The sequence below is a fragment of the Piliocolobus tephrosceles genome, chromosome 10 (assembly GCF_002776525.5).
Source record: "Piliocolobus tephrosceles isolate RC106 chromosome 10, ASM277652v3, whole genome shotgun sequence".
In the NCBI taxonomy this organism is placed as follows: Eukaryota; Metazoa; Chordata; class Mammalia; order Primates; family Cercopithecidae; genus Piliocolobus; species Piliocolobus tephrosceles.
Genome location: NC_045443.1, coordinates 75,590,876 through 75,611,805, shown reverse-complemented (window position 1 = coordinate 75,611,805; position 20,930 = coordinate 75,590,876). Strand labels below are relative to the sequence as shown.

The window sequence follows — 20,930 nt, the reverse complement described above, 5'->3', positions numbered from 1 at the left end:
AGTTTTATTTATGTTCAAATATAAAAATGTATTAAAGAAATAAAGTACTATTGGTTTTCTATTGAGCTAGTCACATAAAATAAATCTTGCCTAAGACACAGAATGCAGAAAAATATGTTTAAAACGGTTGAATATTCTGGAGAATTCTATTTACTTTAAAAGAAAAAATAAAATTTATATGTCACTAATTTAGCTACATTAAGTCATTCATTTGTTTATAAAATATTCACTGTCTATCTGCTGCATTCATAGCCTTAGACCAAGCCCTGGGTATACAGAAATAGTGAAGTCTGATTCCTGCTATCAATGGACTGTAAGTTGGTTTAACATTTATTATGAACTGCATCAAGTACTTTTCTGGACATGGGGACTACAAAGGGTAATCAGGCTGTTTTCCCCGTAAGCTCTAAGAGTTGTCACATTAGGGTCTTGAATTTAAATATGACAAATGATTTCAATATAATATCATAAATATATTAGGAGATATGAGAAGTCAAGGGAAGAGAGTTAGCCTAGCTGCTGGGTGTCAAGAATGGTTTTCTGGGAGGAGGTAACACTGGAGCCTGAGTGGGTGGTAGGCACACAGGTAAATGATAATTTACAAAATGCAAGGTAAAACATTCCATGAGAGAGGATAACGGAGGCATGTGGCCTATAGGTGGGAAAAAGATTAATTCTAACCGAAGCATCCTGCTGGCACCAAGGATTTAGAGATAAAACACAATTTCTGTCTTTCAGAAACTTAGAGTTGATAAGCAGAGAAGCAGGTCAGCAAGTCATTCACAATACAGTGTGTTAAGTGAAATGCACAACACATTATAGGTAGACTTAATCCAGACTTCAGGCTCACAGAAAAACAGGGTACAGTGGTTAAAAGGTGGGGGGGGGAAGATTGAAGTCTAAAGAATAAAAAGTGAAACCTGAAAAGTGTAAGTATATGGTGTGTTTTGGGAAATAAGTGTTCTGTTGTTACAAAAAAATATAGTACATGCTAGTGGTGGTAGCAATAAAAAAGAAAAAAAGACTTTGAATGCAGAAGTTGAATTTTATTATATAAACAAGTGTGAAACATTGATATGTTTGTTTGCTTCTTTGTTTTCAGTAGAGGAAAGCAATTTATTTATCCAAGGAAACAGAAATGTGAAAGATGGAAGAATTAATTAGAAATGGAAATAGCATTTAAGAAGCTTATGACCTTCCTGGAATAGAAGGTCAGGCATATACATATATAACTATAATTCACAGTCAAAATAATACATTACTTCAAAAATGTGTAGATCAAAGATTTTGTTTATAGTATGTAAAGATTGCTTGTAGTGTCTGGAAAAGGCATTGTGGGAGCAGTATTATTTGCTATTATTCCCTTATTTTTTAAGATTGGGTAATATCTTGATGCTTAAACATGAGAGAAGAGCTTTCCAAATACAGAAGAATAATCAGTCAGAAACAAGAAAATATGATACTCATGTAGGAAAAAAGCTAGGAATATGTGTTTTGTGAAAGGAAATGGTGGTAATGAAATTGTAAAGAAAACTTTGCAACCTTAAATGATTAGTAAGATCACTGGACATTTCCTGTTGGCAGTGAAGAAACATTCTTCTGCTGACCTCACTAAGTAGTCACAATTGTGATTTAACATGTGCCGAGCATATTGAAAGGAGGAAGCGAGACCAGCCAAGAGAATACTGAAATTATTGAAGCCTAGAGATACTAAGGGACTGAACAAGGAACAGTGTGACGTTTTTGATCTAGTACGGAAATCAATAAAAAAAATTTTAATTTGGTCAGATTTTAATTATGAAAGGATATTCTATGTTCCATAAGGTGAATGAATATATCCCAAAAAAGAGAGAAGGGAAATTTAAAGGAAATTGTGTATCAAGCAGTTACAAAATAATTGTAGAAATCCAAGAAATAGACGAGGATGTTAATCTGGAGGGTGGTTGTGTTGGAAAGGAATGGAAGAGGATAAACTTATAATACATGTTTGGGGCTGCAATTGCCAATTCTCAACTTGTATATTTAGTAGGTGAATAGAAACATATGTGTAGGATGATAGAAAGCTTATAAATTTGGGATAGTGGGCATGGCTGATAGTATTTAATTGAAGCCAACCACACAAGTCAACTCAAGTTGAAGTCATGAGAGTCATCCAAAGGAGAATAAAAGTGAGAGAGAACAGAATCGTTCACTATAGAGAAGACAATTACATTTACTGGGAAGAGAAGGAAGAGTAGAGAGGGGAAAAAAAACTGAAAAGGAATTTACCAGGGAGTAGGAAACAAAGAGAAAATGATCATCATGAATGTCAGAAAGAGAGAGAGAGAGTGGGGAGACACAAAGGAATTAAATTTCATAATTAACAGGTCACTGGGTCATTTTTGGACAATCGGAGCCTTTAGATTCTAATTCTAATGTGGCTTTCTTTCATCTCGAGAGGGTAGTAGATCCCTTGGGAATCTGATGGTAGGTAAGAACCAATGGATGTAGAAGTAGGCAAACACAAATACACTTCTTTCATACAGCTTAGGAGTTTTTCACAGATTCCCCTGAAATAACTTCATGATACCCACTCTAGCTTGATGAAAATGAAATATTAGATCGAGGCACTGATGCACTGGCATTAAAAGTCTTTTTTCCAGATCTAGTCAGGTAGAAGCAAACAGGCATATCTACCAGATGGGAGTTGGCAATGAGATGAATCCCATACTCTGAAACTACAGGTGGAACACCACAGTTACATAAAAGCAGTAGATCACTGCTTTCTCAGATGCTGACTCCAGACACACTAAAAAGGAATCTATCAAGTCCAGGTTTCTGATCTTTTCCAACCTAACATTACAAATGGCTTCAGCTGGCCGCACATTCTCTACTAAATCCATCTCTAGCCTTCTGGGCCTACTATATCGAATGTCACAAAGTGTAATTGTTTATGTGTACTGCTCTCAATCAAAATATTCCAGCTGGCAGCTTGAGGGAGGGCTTCAAGTGTGGGAAGAGGAACAGAATGTAAAGTGCAGAGGTACCGAAAACATGAAAAGATGTTTTTCATTTGATGATTTGTTGTTCGAGTTTCTTTTTTTTTTTGAATCAGTAAGTGCTTTTTGGATTTGTCTCTTCAGTGCTATCTATGGCACAGCATAAAATGCGTCAGCATTTACACAGCTCGTTTTCAGGAACAGGATTTCTTATTTCATGCCTCATTAGCATTTGACTTCAGTAAATCTACGCTGTTGGTATCCCTAACACAATCTCAACTTGTCATCCCCTCTTTTTTTATATTTATCCTCACTTACCCTCACCCCCGACTCCCAAGAAAATAGTGGGTATTCTCTGTCAATTTGGCAAAACTTGTCCAAATTTCCTGGCAATGAGTTTGTATTCAGCATTACTGATAGCTTGCTCATATCTTCAAACCATAAAGAATAACATAAAAAGATATATTTTTTTAGTTATACTTTGTGCTTTCTTGGGAATGAATGCTACTGTGATTTGTTCAAGAGTTTCTTCCTGGGCTGGGCGCAGTGGCTCATGCCTGTAATCCCAACAGTTTGGAAAACTGAGGCGGGTGGATCACGAGGTCAGGGGATTGAGACCATCCTGCTAACATGGTGAAATCCTGTCTCTACTAAAAATAAAAATAAAAATAAATTAGCTGGGCATTGTGGTGGGCACCTGTAGTCCCAGCTACTTGGGAGGCTGAGGCAGAAGAATTGCTTGAACCCAAGAAGCGGAGGTTGCAGTGAGCTGAGATCGTGCCACTGCACTCCAGCTTGGGCAACAGGGCGAGACTCCGTCTCAAAACAAAACAAAACAAAACAAAACAAATAAAATAAATAAATTAAAAAATAAAAGAAGAGTTTCTTCCTATGACTGTTTCCTAGCATCATTAGCTCTGCCAATGCTTGGCAATGGTTTTCCCCTGCCCATTACTTTGCAATAAAGTACTGAACTGACCTAACAATGGCACAAATGATTGTCCTCTGGAAAAGCAAAAAATAAGAGTGTTGGAAATATTTCATCAAAAAGTTAATAGGACACTAACATGTTCTTAACAGAACATCTCTAAGCAATAAACTTTTCTTCCTAAGCTGAAATAGATAGATAGATAGATAGATAGATAGATAGATAGATAGATAGATAGATAGACAGACAGATATTTTTAGGGAAAGCTATGGTTTTTTTTTTTTTTTTGAGACGGAGTCTCGCTCTGTCGCCCAGGCTGGAGTGCAGTGGCCGGATCTCAGCTCACTGCAAGCTCCGCCTCCCGGGTTTAGGCCATTCTCCTGCCTCAGCCTCCCGAGTAGCTGGGACTACAGGCGCCCGCCACCTCGCCCGGCTAGTTTTTTGTGTATTTTTTAGTAGAGACGGGGTTTCACCGGGTTAGCCAGGATGGTCTCGATCTCCTGACCTTGTGATCCGCCCATCTCGGCCTCCCAAAGTGCTGGGATTACAGGCTTGAGCCACCGCGCCCGCCCGCTATGTTTTAAAATTAATGGAATTTACCTATTTTGTTTTGGCATGTCAACTACATTCTAATGAAGCTTCATCTATTTAATTTAAAACTTGATTTTAAGTGATCCTCAACTTTATCAAAATGTCATGGTCTCCTCCAATAAAACTATTTTCCTCTTATTTTCTAAACACTTTTTTGTTCCATAAAAGAAGTACCTTGTAAAGAGTTTTCTCATACCAACATTGAGGAAAAAACAAACACTGAGGATGACTAACAAGCCTTTCAAACCTTTCATATTTTTTGACTGAAAATATTTAACACTGTGCTAAAAGGTTTTATATAAAGATATGAGAAGACAGAATTCACTGGAAGCATTAAACATGTCAGCTGAAGCAGACAGACAATTGTGCTCCTCCTACGTTTGCTCAGAGAACAGTCAAATATTCTACCTCAGGTTCTATGTCTTTCTTTAGATGGTGGTTCAACCACAATTTGAATAGGTTTGAGTTCCAAGGAACTACTCAGAATTTACGTATTGCATTTATTTAACTTTAAGAGATCTCATTGTGTGTTATGTACATCGTTGTTCTTGAAGGATACATATAAGACAGTTTTGAACAAAGATGTGTGTGTGTGTGTGCGCGCCCACATGTGCACACTGTGCATATGTGTGTGTGTGTGTGTGAGAGAGAAATCTTCACCTGGAGCCAAGGGTTATAATTAAAAATTCCAAGCAACCCCTATATTGTGCTTGCTACTTGTGCTGTTCTCTCTCTCTCTCTCTCTCACACACAGACACACACAAACACACACACACTCATTTATTTAGTCTTTAGAATAGCCCTACTATTGTCCTCATTTTACAGGTGAGAAAATTAATGCTTTTTGTTCATTAAGCTATATGCCTGACTTATTTCAACAATCTAATGGGTTTGGGCTGCTCTTGGGAGTCACGTTTATTTCTGAAAATTTGCAGACTTAAGGTTTCTGAGAAACTGGGACAGTTTAGATCATTGAACCAGGTTATCCTTGAAAGAGTAATGCGACCTAGTATAATTGGGATTCCCTCAAGGTATTGCTTACAATAGTTGCAGTTCCCCAAGAGAAACTTTTAGGTTTCATTGATTCAGACTTTAATAAATAATTACAGGTAAAACTAGGTTAGTGTTAAAAATATGTTAGCCATCAACTATTTCCTTTTTAGGATTTTTTATTTTACTCAGAAAATAAGAAAGTACTGACTACGTTGTATAGGCCCTCACACCTTTCTAATATCTGAATGTTCAGGCTGATTACTATGGCACATTAGACCTTAGTTGGTGGTAAAATTGAATGTTGTTAAGTTTCCTAAGGTTCCTAAACAAAGATTTTAGGGAGATGTGACATAAGCAAATTGCTGCTCCCAGAATTTCTGCTTGGAATATTCTAATTATTGCCAAATCTCCACTGCTGCAAAACCCATGTTATTTCCTACTTATCTATTAATACCCAACAAACTATTACCCCTTTATAAAGCTCTGATTCCTCCAAGCAAAGTTATTCTTCCTTGTTGCTCATGCACAGACTTCTTTCTACTGTAACACTTCCTAGGTGGATGTCTAAGAGAAACCATGAAATAGGGGCCCTGTCGTATTATTCTGTATATTCCCAATGCCTTTCGGAGTACCTGATAACTGAATGTTACTGAAAATAGCAGTCTTGTTCAAATTCATGAAACAGAGTTTGGTCACTCACCAGGTTATAATTCTAGTAAAAAAAAAAAAAAAAAAGATGGATATTCTTTTCCATGTAAAACATGGAAGTCTCTCAAAATCTTGTAATTTGACTGCTTAAAACACTTATGGATAAACTGCAGCTGTTCTCTTAGAATTCTGTAACATACCTTACTTGACTTGTGGTCCACATTAAAAGTGGCAATTGCATCCTCTGTTTTCTTCCTCCCAGATTTGGTTATTACATATTCAGCAAGTTTGTTTGCCAAATAGGTCTTTCCGGTACCACTCGGTCCTGAGAGTATAATTCTGTGATGCTCCATCAACAAGTTAAAGTACCTTTGGGTAATTGGTTTAGGAATCAGCGTATCAAAAACAAAACTGTCCAAACTATTTTCTTCTACCCCTGAAAGAAGAACAAAAGATAGAGCATGACTTATTGTTCTACATAAGCTAGAATTTAAAATATCATGCTAAACAGCAACAGCATTGTTAGTCATAGGAACAGAGTCCTTGCAAAATAATTTCTGGGTATTTCTATCCCACAAATATGTGTTGCCATTTCAAGGAAGAAAATATATCAGTAATATGGTAGAGTGAACATCTAAACAAAAGCAAGCTGTTTCTTTTTCTTCAGACTTCACTCCACTGTCTACTTCTTGTTTTCACTTATGTTTCCAGAGAGAAATGGAAGCATTATAAATGCTATCATAATATCTTTTATTGAAGATGACTATCTTTGTTAAGAATAAATGTGAAGATTATACACACACACACACACACACACACACACATATATATATATTCCAATGCCTTGTGTAGTACCTGATAACTGAATGTTACTGAAAAAAAAATATATATATATGTATAGGTGTGTGTGTGTGTGTGTGTTCTTTCTTTTACTTTCTCTTCTCCCCATCTCCTTATTCTCTTCTATCTCTCATTATGCATCCTAGTTGTGCAACCACGTAAGCTTTTGAAGAATACAAATTGTTATGTTTGGCAAGGAATTAAGAAAGGAGTAACAGTATCTCCTTTTACGAACCCAATTACCTTCATCATAAAATCAAATATTGACAAATTCCTCTATTAATTTCACAGTTTATACAGATGTATCCTGATTCTTTAACATAAATAAACAAGGAATTATGAAGACAAAGATGCTTCAGATATTACATTAGCCTATAATTAATCACATCATCTAAAGCAAAGAAAATTCTCAGAACTTTCCATCCTTGATTCTTAACTTCTATTCCCTATTCCTGGGGGGTATTTATTAGGTACACATATTTTAAAATCAGAGATATATCAATGAATATATTACTTTGGAATATACACTAAATGTTTTGAATCCTTCTGTAATGAAAGATGATAATGAAGAAAATCCAGAAATTTGAAATTCCTAAATCACATTCCTTTTTGTGAGTCTTGAATCTTCAAATCCCAGAACCCAAAGAACTTAATTTCCTTAGATTCTACTGTTTTTAGTAGGATTGTAGTATTTAATAGTTTTGGTATGAAATGAGTCATATTGATTTTTAAAATACTACAGAATTTTCAAATAGAAAAATTTAAAGGGAAACTGGCCAAAAAGGGGCAGGGGGGAGAATAAAATGTTGCTAAAAATTATATTTCTGCCTTTCTTTTCATTTTCATTTTTACCTTTGAGGTTCACAGTGATGATGTTATTATCTCCAACAAGGTATCCACAAGGCAGCAATTCAGGCACTTCTAGGTTATGGGATCTAATTAAGTCTCCTATACAGTAGCTAGCAATGCAGTCAGAGCTCAGACCAAGGCTAGTGGATGTATCAATTCGGAATACATATTCCTACAATGGTACACACAAAAAATAAAGTCAAAACAGAGGTTCAACTCATCTACAACAAATATATAACTCACAGGGATATAGAGCTAGTTGTCAAGAATATTAGAAATGTGTAATATAAGAACTGTTAATATCAAATAGCACAAAGAGAAAGCTTTCCTTATTTGAGGAGAAGAAAAGAAGATGTGTCTATGCTATCAAAGTTAAGGAAAACAATTAAACATATTTGAAAATTAATATTAGAGTGTCTTGCACAACATACCTTAAAGAGACGTCTTATTACACCATCTAAGACATCCCACTTGGTTTTTCCACTAACACCAATGGATCCTATCAAATATGCCTGAGACTTCTGATCCTAAATAAGAACAAAATAAAGTAAGATAAAATCCAACCGTGTATCTTTTTTATTACTATGTTTTCTACTAAAATTAGTTAATGTAATTGTTGTTAAGACTAAACTATTTATTAAGCCTATGGCTTCTATAGTAATAGACATACATGGTGGATTATAAAAAATAAAACATATTTCAGCCAACTAACCAACCAAACAAATAAAGTAACAGCAATAGCAACAGCAACAAGAAAGAAAGAGATGAGATAAAGCAGCATGTCAAGGAAAACTGATTCATGACCTGTTCTATAGAGGGCAAAGGTGAAGGAATCTGAAAGAATATTCTTGCATGATAAAGAGGTGGATACCTTCGTAAAGAGAAGAAGCTTGGTAGGAGGGAAATGGTGATAGAGACAGAACAGAACCATATTATATGAATTCTAGAACTTTATCTTACTATTTTGTGATCTGATCTTTGATAAGTCCAAAACTCAGTTGTTTTATTAATTTTAATATAGAATCCAATTCTCACTTTAAAATGTGTTGCCTATGATAATATAAGGCATTTGTATGCCTACAAAACAGGTTCCATTTTGATTTTGTCAGAAGTTCTCTGTTTAAAAGACCTTGCCAGAGAAACCTACAGGATTCGTTTTATCAAGTAAGTAATTAAAGTAAGTAATTATTTTATAATAAAAATAATGGTTCCAAATCTATCTTTTTTGTAGGATGGGATTCTGAGAAATTTCTACATATATTATAAAGGTAAATAATTCAGACTTTTTAGTCTATCTAGAGCCTCTATTATGATGACCAGAAATGGTTAATGAAATAGTGATTATGATTCCAGTAGATACAATTAGATATTTGACATATAATCCTGGTTCTAGTCACCAAGTATGTTATCATTAAGGGGTGGTAGAATAATCACTGAGTCATGGGTTAGAAGATACGGATTCTATAACACATGATACCTACCACCTAATTAAGAAATGTGACCTTAGGTAAATCACTTACCTGGCTCAGACCCTCAATTTCTTAATCTGTAATATTTAGCACCATAAGGGTAAATGGGTATCACCATTATTCAGGTATAATCTGAGTTAGAATCTAATACCTTTTGCAGAATAAGTTGAGAAATCCACAGCTGACAATTGTGATTTTTGTTACTATTGTTATGAAATGATATTTGTGTCTCCTCAAAATTCATACATCAAAACCCTAACTTCCAAAGTGATGGTATTAGGAGATGAGGTCTTTGGGAGGTAATTAGGATTAAATGAGATCATAATGGTAGGACTTTCATGATGGGATTACTGGGTAAAGTAAACAATTTGGGATTTGTAGTCTTTCTCTCTCCCTACCTACAGACACTGAGGTGAGACTGTGTGAGGACACAGCATGAATTCCACTACCTGCAATGCAAAAAGAGAGCCCTCACCAGGAACCAAATCAGCTAGCCCCTTGATCTTGGACTTGCTAGCCTCCAGAACTGTGAGAAAATAAATTTCTGTTGTTTAGGCCACCTAGTCTGTTATTTTATTATGGAAGTCTAGGTAGAATAAGACAACTACTTTCATGGAAGCTTTTTTAGAAAAAAAAATATTCAAAGGCACTGTCCGTTAGAATTACTGTGAACAGGAAATCTTACTTTTCAGTGTGTTTATAACCCAGTTAAAACTACTGCTTATGCAATACCTTATAAAATGCTGCTTTTAAATTAAAGTTAGTTTATGTTTCACTAAGAGTATTACTGTCTCTCACATAAAGACCCACTTGGGAAAAGTAGGTATACATCTGCAGTTCAAGCAGAAAGCTGATGGCATTGGAATCCTTGGAACATTAACTTAAGGTAAGAATTCACAAGTGCTATCTTAACTTTTCAAACTTAAGTACTTCATTTTGAAATTCTAAAGAGTTTTTATTTGCTTGATGTAAAAAAAAGGATACTTAGAAATTTGTATTTTTGGCCACTCAACTAAAATTTTAACTGAAAATTTGTTTGTGGTGGTGTTTTTTTAGAAAGGGTTAGAGTCAGAATGACATTGCCAATTTGAAGGCAACATTTTAATGCAAATGTTGGACCTTGCTTAAATAGACAAGTAACATCAATGGAATTTGTCCTACTGAGTTCAGTAGAATATGTGTCTTTCTGATTTCTAGAATATTCACTTAGCTTACAGTCTTCCCTTTGTATAAATACCATATTGACAGCTCTAGTGACATGTTACCATACATAATAAACATTACCTATAACCAATAAGTGAAACCAACAGAATATGTCAGACAAGATGTTTGTCAAAGAAATAACTATTCTTTTTAAAGTTTTAGAAATGAAGGGCTGTTAATATTGTTTTCAGTGAATGAATGTGAGGTACATGTAACACACATTTGTACCTCTATGATGATGTCATCTCTTTATTGTCCCTTGTATGTTTACATGACATATTAAGCTAATGCCAATCCACAATTGTTGTAGGATATTTACCAGATCAAATATTCACATATAAAATACATTTGACTCACGGTAATTCTCCTTGTTAGTATTAAAGGGTTTAAGATTAAAGAAGTACCTTTGCTCGACCATAGCCCTTGCTTATGGAGACTATAATTTTCACACTGCGGCCATCTTTATGTCCAGTTGCATCACCAGCATCATCTAGCAAAATATCTATCAAATTTTAAAAGAAAGACATACACAAAAGAGTAACATTAGCTCAGATTTGTTTACTGTCATTCTTTTCTCCCTCATAGTTTTATATCTTTCAGTGGGATTTGCTCCCCATTCTAGCCTAACTGGTTTGAAAAACCTCAGCTTTCAAGAAGATGAATTACTGTGGTTGGGCTAAAATTTCAATCTAAGAATTTATTTCTGCTTGCAAAGATCTTCACTCAAGTATTGGGCCACTCACTGCATTTAGATGAGGAAATAAGAGGTTTCTTTTTCTATTAAACATAGGTTTGAGTAATACCTGAGTAATATTTAGTCACCACTATAACCATGACAAACTGACAAGCCATCTGATTTTTCTATCCAATCTAAAATATCCAAGCTCAATATCCACGTAATTTATAAATGCAAAGGTGCTGAAATTGACTGTCAACTGAAATTATTTTCAAGCATTTGACATAGCCAGCTATATAACTACTCACCTTACCTTTATAATTATTAGGTACTGTTATTGACTTTCAACCATGGCATTATACTGGCATTATGATTGCTCTCCTGAATCCTTTATGCTAATCGTTTCAAAACCAAAATAGTATTTCGATTAATCAGCTAAGAGTTACAGAACCACGATAAAGCTCGCTAACCTTTAAAATATCAGTCTTTAAATGGTAATTAAAGATTAACTTTCAAAATACATTATACCAGATTAATTTCCAATTTGGAGAATTATTAAGGCAAACTATCACAAATATATGTTTTCCCTTAATAACAGTACTATCATAGAACCATGCTTAATATTAAGACACTGTTCTGTGGATAAATGAAACTCCCTTATAAAGAGCACATGTTCCTGGTGAAAAGAGGACTCAACTGCTCTGACAATACATTTATAGAAAAAAAAATGTTATGACTATAGCATCATAGGAATCAACACTGTAATAACATGGCTTCCAAAAATAGAATCGTTTCTATTATCTTAATAATTAAGCATATGTAATTTTGAAAGTAAGCAATAAAAATACTCTAAGATCACAACAGTTAAAAGCAACTTTCAGAGCTTGAGAACTTTCAGAACTTTTAGAGCTTTGCAATAAATTTGTAAATCATCAAAGATAATATCCAGCAGTGGAGTTTAATTATTTTCCCAAGTTCACATCTTAATAGTCTTTCACCTTTTCACCTACTCCACTCAAAAATAAAACTCTTCCTTAAGTGTCATTTTAATTACCTTGCTCCTTTTTTAGAAGTTTAGAGTGGTTTACCATTGGCTGTTCACATCTAGACTTCTGGTAGTTCATGATCAAATTACTTCAGTACTTGTCTTAATTACTTATAAATGCTCAAAAATATCTGACCAATATTTATTAAGCATAAATGGTATCAGAAATTTTGCTGTGTATTGGGAATGAATACCAAGATGAGAAAGAAAGAGAATTCCTTGTTTTTTTTTGGAGTATGTATTTCAGAATAGGTTACGCACTCTGCTAATATAAACTGGACAATGAAATAGCAAGTAATTGAAGGGAGCCTGCTCTACGTAGATGGGTCATCCTGGAAGGCTTCCTTGAAGAAGTGGTATTTGGAGGTAAGACCAGAAGGCTGAGGAATGCTAGACAAGTGAAGAACCAGGGGAAAAGATTCAGTCAACAAAAACAAGCGCAAAACCCTGAGATGTGTGAGCTGGGTGTGTTAAAGGAACAGAGAGATGTTTGGGGTAGCAGGACTGTAGAGAAAAGGGGAGGGTGAGGAGTGGTATGAAATGATGTGGATGGAAATAAGTAAGGACCAAATCACACATGGCTAAGTAGTCCATGGCAAAGGAGGTTGGCCTGATTGTTGATCCACATAAGCTGCTTAAATTTGCCTTGTAATATGTCATTCATTTCATGTCATATTTGCTTCTAAAAACTACACTTACAATATGAAATTTCTCCTGACAACAGTAGGATAAATTTTTACCAAAGATGAGTGAATAATAACTATTCTTTGCTTTTCTTATGTAGCTATTTAAAGCAAAATTAACATAATAGTGAAAAGTCCAGGTCCTGGATTCATCCAAGCCAGAGTTTGATTATTAGTTCTGCTGCTTACTAGTTTCATGATCTTGAACAAATTGTTATAGTCACTTTCCTAAGTCTTGGTTTCCTCAGCTGTAAAACAGGGCTTAAACAGCACCTTCCTGGTAGAGTTATTGAGAACATAAAAGATAATGCTTTTAAAGCACTTCACCCTCAGTGTTTACTAAGTTTTGCTTTTCTAACCATTATTTCTGTTTATTCTAACTCCTTCTATTGACTGTGGACAGGTCACATCATGACTCTGAATCTCCCCAGTTCAGAATATATTGACAGGACGGTCACCTGATGAAACAACTCCAGGAAAAACTGCAAATTTAATGTGAGAGGCTTCTGTAGTTTTGTTTGTTTGTTTGTTTTTGTTTTGTTTTTTACTAGAAAATAAGTCATGGTCCTCTGTCTATATTTTGAAGAAAGAGTTAAGGAGGTCTGCCATTCTGGCTATAATTAAGTAAAATTCTGGCCCAAAACTGAAGACTTCTCAAACGTCTGTCTTTACTGGATGCATGGAACATGCAATTAATATTTCAGGAACTAGATATTTGCCAGTTATCCTCTCTCCTGCCTACTTTCTTTTGCTTAAGATTAACCATGAAACCTAGAAAGTCTCTCTGTTAAAAAGCCCCAGCATAAAGGCAGTTTTGATTTCCAAGTGTTGAACCTACCACACAAGAGTGACAGTAATTAAAACAATATTCTAGTTGTGTGATTTAATTTTTTTTTAGTTCAGACATAAGTATCACTACTGAAAAATAATTAAGGAAATAAGATATATTAAAAATAACTTGGGGAATGGGTAAGAAAAAAGGTATTAAAAAAAGTAAACTTGGCTTCTCCCAAAAAATTGCCTTAAATTCTTAATCATGGCCATCAATGTGTTAAGCCCAATAAACATAGAAATTGTAAATGTAAACTCTTTGATTTTATATCTATCTTTATGAGTTCTATTTTTCCTAGACATTAAGTTTTTTTATATATGTCTTTTTTCTAAACCACCTTCAGTGTTAAACTTGCCTCCTTCAAACATTACCATATTTTCGTTTTGTTTTGTTTTGTTTTTTTTTTTTTTTTTTTTTGAGACGGAGTCTTGCTCTGCCACCCAGGCTGGAGTGCAGTGGCCAGGTCTCAGCTCACTGCAAGCTCTGCCTCCCAGGTTTACGCCATTCTCCTGCCTCAGCCTCCCGAATAGCTGGGACTACAGGCGCCTGCCACGTCGCCCGGCTAGTTTTTTGTATTTTTTAGTAGAGACGGGGTTTCACCGTGTTAGCCAGGATGGTCTCGATCTCCTGACCTCGTGATCCTCCCGTCTCGGCCTCCCAAAGTGCTGGGATTACAGGCTTGAGCCACCGCGCCCAGCCAAACCTTACCATATTTTCATAAAATAAAACAGAATTATATAAAAGGCAGTGAAATCCTACCATTAGTCTGACCTCTAAGGTACTGGCCCTTGTCTTTCGCTAGGAGCCAAGCCTGGGAATCCAGAAAAGCATTGGTTACTATGAGATGTAGATCTTACTTCACTTCTCTGTCAGGTCCATCAGCAACAGGCCAACAGAGAGGATGTTGTTCAGAACTGTCAGAGTCTATACATTGAAACATTCAGGTTCTTTCTTTTGTAGGATATTTTGTTGAGTGTGGATAATAATACTTTATGCACAATTTACACACTCAAATTACCATCCACTTCCATAGTCTTATTTTACCTAATGATCTATAAGTTCATTTAATTCTGAAATTTCTTGCTTTATACTTGACTTCTGACATTAGTTGTACTTGATGTGTATTCTCAGAATTTATTTTCTTCCTCTGATCCCCACCGGAAGTTTATAAAATTTGTTTTCTTAAAGTACAGGGAGTGCCCACTTGTCTTTTACATATAAGATGAAGGCCATTATTTTATATTTTGAAGAGCAGCCATAATAACAGAATTGTTAACATTCTGCCTTTTTAGAAGAGGTGTGATTCATTGGAAATGTAATCAATATCAGCATGCCATGTCATTTCCCTTCTCCTTCTCCTTCTGTATTTTAGTATGATTTAAGGCAAGCAGTGTACTATCTCCATTCTATAATGGAACCTAATGTTGCCTAGGAACATACATATTATTGGTTTCCAAGCGTCATCTGGTGGCCGTGCTTTACAATTACCACAGATCCTCATGTAAATATTTCCTAGACTAAATTCTCTATCCTTGAAGTGATTCTCCTCAATGAACTGTTCCACAGAAACAGCTATACTTTATGCTTGAATGGTTCATCAGATATTAAGACGACATTATGTCATATGCTTCTATTTGCAATCGAATCAAAACTGTACCCTTGTTCCATCACTAGTACTGTCTTCTTTTTGTTTGTTGGAAATTTAATAGAGCTGCAGACTGGGTGATAGAGTAGCATTATGTTCTGTCAGGGCAGTATCATGCAGGGTCATCGAGTCAAATTTAGAAAATAAAGCCTGCTACACTTATAAATGGGTTTTGCACACTTAAAACAATAAAATTGTATGGGGTTATTATTATATCCATAAGTACAAATTATCATCACTGAGAGTATTATTTCTTCATCATCGTAATTATGGAGAAAGTACTTCCTAAGGAAAAGTGAGTTCTTAAAAATATTATGAAGACCATATCTCTAAGATTGACTTTTGGATAGAGAATGTGCTTTTAAAATTATAACTAAGTAGACTAGATTTATAAGATCAAAATAGGACTATTTCTGAGAATTAGAGTATAACATTTTAATTTAAGAGTATGTAAAGTTCTCCAAATTCCAGGCTTCCCACCCGTTAACTTATGGGCATGCTGTGATTCAGCAAGCATGTGCACTAAATCACCTGAGGTAACAGCCTCTGTGATGTTCAAATTATTTAGAGAAAGTCCTAATGACTGCCTGGAAGATGAAGAGGAGGTGCTGCTTGAGGATTCTGACGGTGGCCGAGTAGGCTTAGCTGTGTTACCAGTTTCTGCCTTCAACCGGTCATTTTCAGCCTTCAGTATTTCAATTTCATTCTGTCATGAAGATGGAAAACATGAAAAAAATTGAGTTGGTTTGATCGAGAAAATAGCACTGAGCCTTTTATCATAGTTAATTAGCTTGTTTGTTAAACAAAACATGTGGTAATATATTAAATAAACAAATATATGAAATAGGATTTCCTTCCCAAGAAGGAAATTTAACCCTTTTCTCTGTCAATCCAACCATTCGACATTTTTATCATTATTTTTTTGACTAAAGCATGTGTTTGAGAATTTTTCCAGGACGTGGTCTCATTTGAGTTAAGAAAAATATGATGGAATCGTTCATAACACTTCTCATTTTAAAGGTGATGTTAAAATCTTACAAGCATATCATGCCATTTGTAATATTATTATAAATCCGTGGACAGTTGAAAAACAGAGCTAAACAAAAATAATGTAAATAAGTTTATTTAAAATCACTCCAGAATCGTATCTAACATCTGAAAAGGTTTTTTTTTTTTTTTTTTCTCCTTCCAATCGGGACACTAAGCTCATAAAAAACAACAAAAGCCTTCAGTGGCAGATGAATCTGCTCAGCAATGAGCTTTTCTTATTTCAGTCACCTGTGGTACCAAGTGACTACTGGTATACAATAATACAATGAAAACTTAGTCTGAGCACAGACTGGTTCTGAATTTAGCCTTTAGATGTTTAAAAAAAAAAAATACAAAAGCTTTACTTTTACAGATGGCATTCCAAATCACTTTGATTTCCATATTCAGAAAGCTTGTGTTGAATTTCTACAGTTTTCCTCATTACTTTTGTATGTCAATAGAAAACTGGTGAAAGTATGTGAAAATCAGATTTCAAAAGAACAGGCAAAAAAGTCAAAATAAAAGTAAATGATGGAAAAGTGAAGAAGCAAGAACTGCAGTAGCTTCTCTAAAAACTTAGCTCTCAACCTGAATCCAATCACTAGTACCGTATCCCGAATGGTTCTTGAATACAACTTGCCAGTTTTCACTTCCACTTCTAAACTTGGATTTGACAAAATTCTCAATTCAGTACTAAGAAATGAGTTGCAAAGATCGAATAAACAGAGTACATTTCTAAGGTGGGTTTCCAAGTGGAATTTGTTCTGTGTTAACCAAAAGAACAGAATAAGCAGCATTTTTTTTTTCTATTTGTTTGTTTCTTCATTTTATTCCTTGAAAGTGCTTTAGCACCAACCTGCATCCGGTTCATGGCTTCCCGGATCTGATCAAGATGATGAGCAGAGCTGAGGGCCTCCAGCCGAATATCTGTTAATTTTAATTCCTTTTCTCTGAGCTCGCTCTTCAGCTGCAGAATTATCTCTGCCTCAGCTTCTGTACATTCACAGATCCTGAAGAAGGAAACAAACAAAATCAGTGGTCTGGGGAAGCCAGATGATTAAGAAAAGCACTGCCTCTTTTAAAGGCTGAACTGAAATATTATCCAGCAGGTACAGATATGGTGTGCTGCTGGCAAAACCTAGAGAAAAGGAGAAAGAGTTTTACAAACAGTTATGCATTCACAGGTTCAAAACGGAAATAGCTTTTTCTTTTAATTTTTTTTCTATGTTTTAAAGTTTAAAAACAGTCTACTATTACTGGGTATAAAGTGATCCTAAAAATGCTTTTATTGGTGATATTTATAGGCAGAAAAGTCATAGATTACTACATTTCATTTCAACATTTTCAAGGGACTTAAACCTCTATTTGCAACATGTGACTATACTTTTACAAAAGCAGTTATTACATTCTTAAAATGTTGATTTCTTTTGTAAAATTGTGCAAAAAAAAGTTTTGAAACAATACTGTCTTTAAGTTAGCATAAAAATCCAATATAAATATTGTAGAAAATAAATTAGAGAGATTACGTTTGGACATTTAAATAATAGGTGAGTTATATAACCTTCCTATTAAGCTCAGCTGATTTAGGAGATCACAGCTAAATCACAGGTTTCAACCCCTGCTAGCAGGCTAGCTGAGGGCTGTTTGAAGGAAACACATTGTATCCTTGTTGTGTTGTTTTACTGTTTTGTGGACAGCTTTGCAGGAAATTTGCCAAAAAAATTGTTTTATATTAACTAACATATTTTCCATTTAAAATCTGAGAACTAGTTTACTGGCCACAAAATGACAGTGACATGTTTTTCCTTTCTGCATAAATGATAAAATTATGTAGGCAAAGCACAGTGGCCTTGTTCTATATGAGTTCTATGCTAGTTGTTGTCATGGGCATACAAGGATATTAGATTTAAATAGTAAACAACACAGATAATTATCTCACCAGAACACTTTTCTATATTTGAAATGTGTTCGTTCTTGTACAGTAGTCCCCCACAATTAGAGTTTATCCACAATTTTAGTTTCTGTGGTTTAAGTTACCTATAGTCAAATAAGGCCCAAAAATATTACAGTAATTTGGGCTGGGTGCAGTGGCTCGAACCTGTAATCCCAGCACTTTGGGAGGCCGAGGCAGGTGAATCACTTGAGGTCAGGGGTTCGAGACCCGCCTGGCCAACATGGTGAAACCCTGTCTCTAGTAAAAATACAAAAAATTAGCCAGGTGTGGTGGTGCACACCTGTAATCCCAGCTACTCAGGAGGATGAGACAGGAGAATCGCTTGAACCCGGGAGGCAGAGGTTACAGTGAGCCGAGATGTTGACATTGCACTCCAGCTTGGGTGACACAGTGAGACTTTGTTTCAAAAAAAAAAAAAAAAAAAATTACACTATTTTGAGGAAGATAGAGACCACATTAATATAACTATTATCACAAAATATTGTTGTAATTGTTATATTATTGCTGTTAATCACTTATTGTGCCTAATTTTTAAATTAAATTTTATCATATGTAGGTATGCATGTATAGAAAAAAAAACATAGTATACATAGCGCTCGGTACTGTCTATGGTTTCAGGCATCCACTGGGGGTCTTGGAAAGTATCCCTGGTGGATAAGGGGGGGGGCTACTGTACTACCAAAAAGTGGGCTATCATAAAAATGCTAGGTTAGATTAACTAACAGAATCAAAGAAAACTGGATTGCAGGTTGATTTTAGGAAACCAAATTTTAGTTGAAAAAACAGAAAGAGAAGGTATTTATTGTTGAAATGCATGTGAGTGATTTTAGAAAAAGCAAAAGCAAACACTACTTAGGTTAGAACCTGGATCTTTGCAGTTTTCATGCATCACACTCCACTTTACCGAGATCTATGCTTGTAGATCACAGGGCCATTTTGTCGTTTCTTTGGTGGCCAGACAAGGGGTGACCTGTATGTACATACAGTTAGACAGATACATGGACAAATGCCCATGAAAAGAAGTGAGAATCATGATTCAGAAAACTGGAGAATGAGATCAAGAAACACTTGAATTGTAACATACGAAAATGAAAAAGAAAAATGAAAATGAAAGAAATCAATGAAGGAGAAATATGAAAAGAGAAACTAATGCTGTCCATCATTCTAAGGAAAATCAGAAAATAATTGGTACAGATATGGTTAGAACATAAATACGGCCTTCATCTAAAATTGTTTTTTAAAAATATTTCTGCATTTTGCAGAAGGAGCAACTTACGCGGAAGCAGATTGTGAGGGCTTCATGGATGCTGAGCTACAGTCACCAGCATTATGGGGCAACTTGGGGGATGCTGGAAGGGATGAATCAGTAAGCTCTTCAATGTCAGAATGTGATGAAGGAGGCTTGGTGGACTTTTTCTTCCCAAAGGCTTGTTTGAAAGAACTTCTCAGCTGAAAGAAGGACAGAAATTACCCTTCTTGTCTATTTGCACTTGGAGAGCTTTTGCTTTGGGGCGTTAGTTTGCAGATGCCATCCTAGCCACTGCCTGGGGTCAGTATGTACAAGCAGAGTATTAACAATTGCAGCACAGTATCTCTAAAAAAAAATGATACCGTGTTTTGTGTGTTCATTTTATTCTTGTATTAATCCAGCGCAGCGCAAACATGGAAGGCTTTTAAATAGTGCAAGGTCAAGGGCATGGCTGTCAGAGCACTCATTTAAAACTAAGTACCTTGAAGGGATCTCCATTCCCAATGCTTCTCTCTTCAAGGCAATTTGTTTTAAATGGCCACTTTAGCGCTACAATCAAGTCATGTCCTGCTGACAGTACAAACTTAAAAAGCAAAATGAAACCAAATTCACCTAACACTTCATTAATTGTGATTTTCTATTCAAATTTTCCAATCCCAGACTACTCAAAACCAGAATTGGTATCCCCTACAGTTCTATTCAGAAAGTGGTTTTACATCTCTTTAAAATTTGAGATTAAAATGAAAAGACACAAAGAAAAGACATACAAGGTAATCTGTTTTAAAAGGTATAAAAGCCTACTGCCAAAATGAATAGCATTCATGCCAAGGTAGAGTTTTTTTATAGATGCATGCCAAATTGTCCACGGTTTATATTCACCTCACTTCCTCTAGAGTTCACCTTGCAGAAACATGAAAGAGTGTGGAATTACAAATCAAGGGAATGAAGGCTGATCAGTATTTTAAAATATTACCTGTATAAACATTTTTTAAGACAAAAAGATATTTCTTTCATTATTTGTAGAAAGCACTCCAGTAAAATCCTCTGATAATTATGTCTGGATTTCATAAAGAGTTGTATTTACTCAAAATCTACCTTTGTTTTTTTGGTATTAAAAGAAATCATTGACTCCATTGTTTTTAATTTTTTTGCAGTAATAGTATCTTCCCTTCGGCTACTTAGCTATTGATCAATATCATAAATTATATCTCTAGCAAACTTAAGGTACAGTTCTGTTAAAGTGCATTTCTATATTTCTGCTATATTCTCTTGGTTAAAAATATCAAGCAGACACTAATGTGGTTGATTTCTTTTAGGG

At 35.2% G+C, this 20,930-nt stretch overlaps 1 protein-coding gene across 2 annotated transcripts in view; it reads right to left on the bottom strand.

The window, feature by feature from the left end:
- NAV3 (neuron navigator 3) overlaps window positions 1-20,930 on the bottom strand; it is a 374,287-nt gene that overhangs the window by 16,281 nt on the left and 337,076 nt on the right. The window contains exons 26-34 of one of the 2 annotated variants that reach the window (XM_023194757.3): window positions 20,492-20,512; window positions 19,640-19,812; window positions 19,268-19,333; window positions 17,266-17,419; window positions 15,912-16,086; window positions 10,904-11,001; window positions 8,259-8,354; window positions 7,831-7,999; window positions 6,339-6,574 (exon numbers count right to left, since the gene is read on the bottom strand). In XM_023194757.3, the coding sequence (XP_023050525.2) occupies window positions 6,339-6,574; window positions 7,831-7,999; window positions 8,259-8,354; window positions 10,904-11,001; window positions 15,912-16,086; window positions 17,266-17,419; window positions 19,268-19,333; window positions 19,640-19,812; window positions 20,492-20,512 (1,188 nt within the window). The remainder of the gene's footprint in view (window positions 1-6,338; window positions 6,575-7,830; window positions 8,000-8,258; window positions 8,355-10,903; window positions 11,002-15,911; window positions 16,087-17,265; window positions 17,420-19,267; window positions 19,334-19,639; window positions 19,813-20,491; window positions 20,513-20,930) is intronic. The other variant, XM_023195381.3, reaches the window with a different exon arrangement.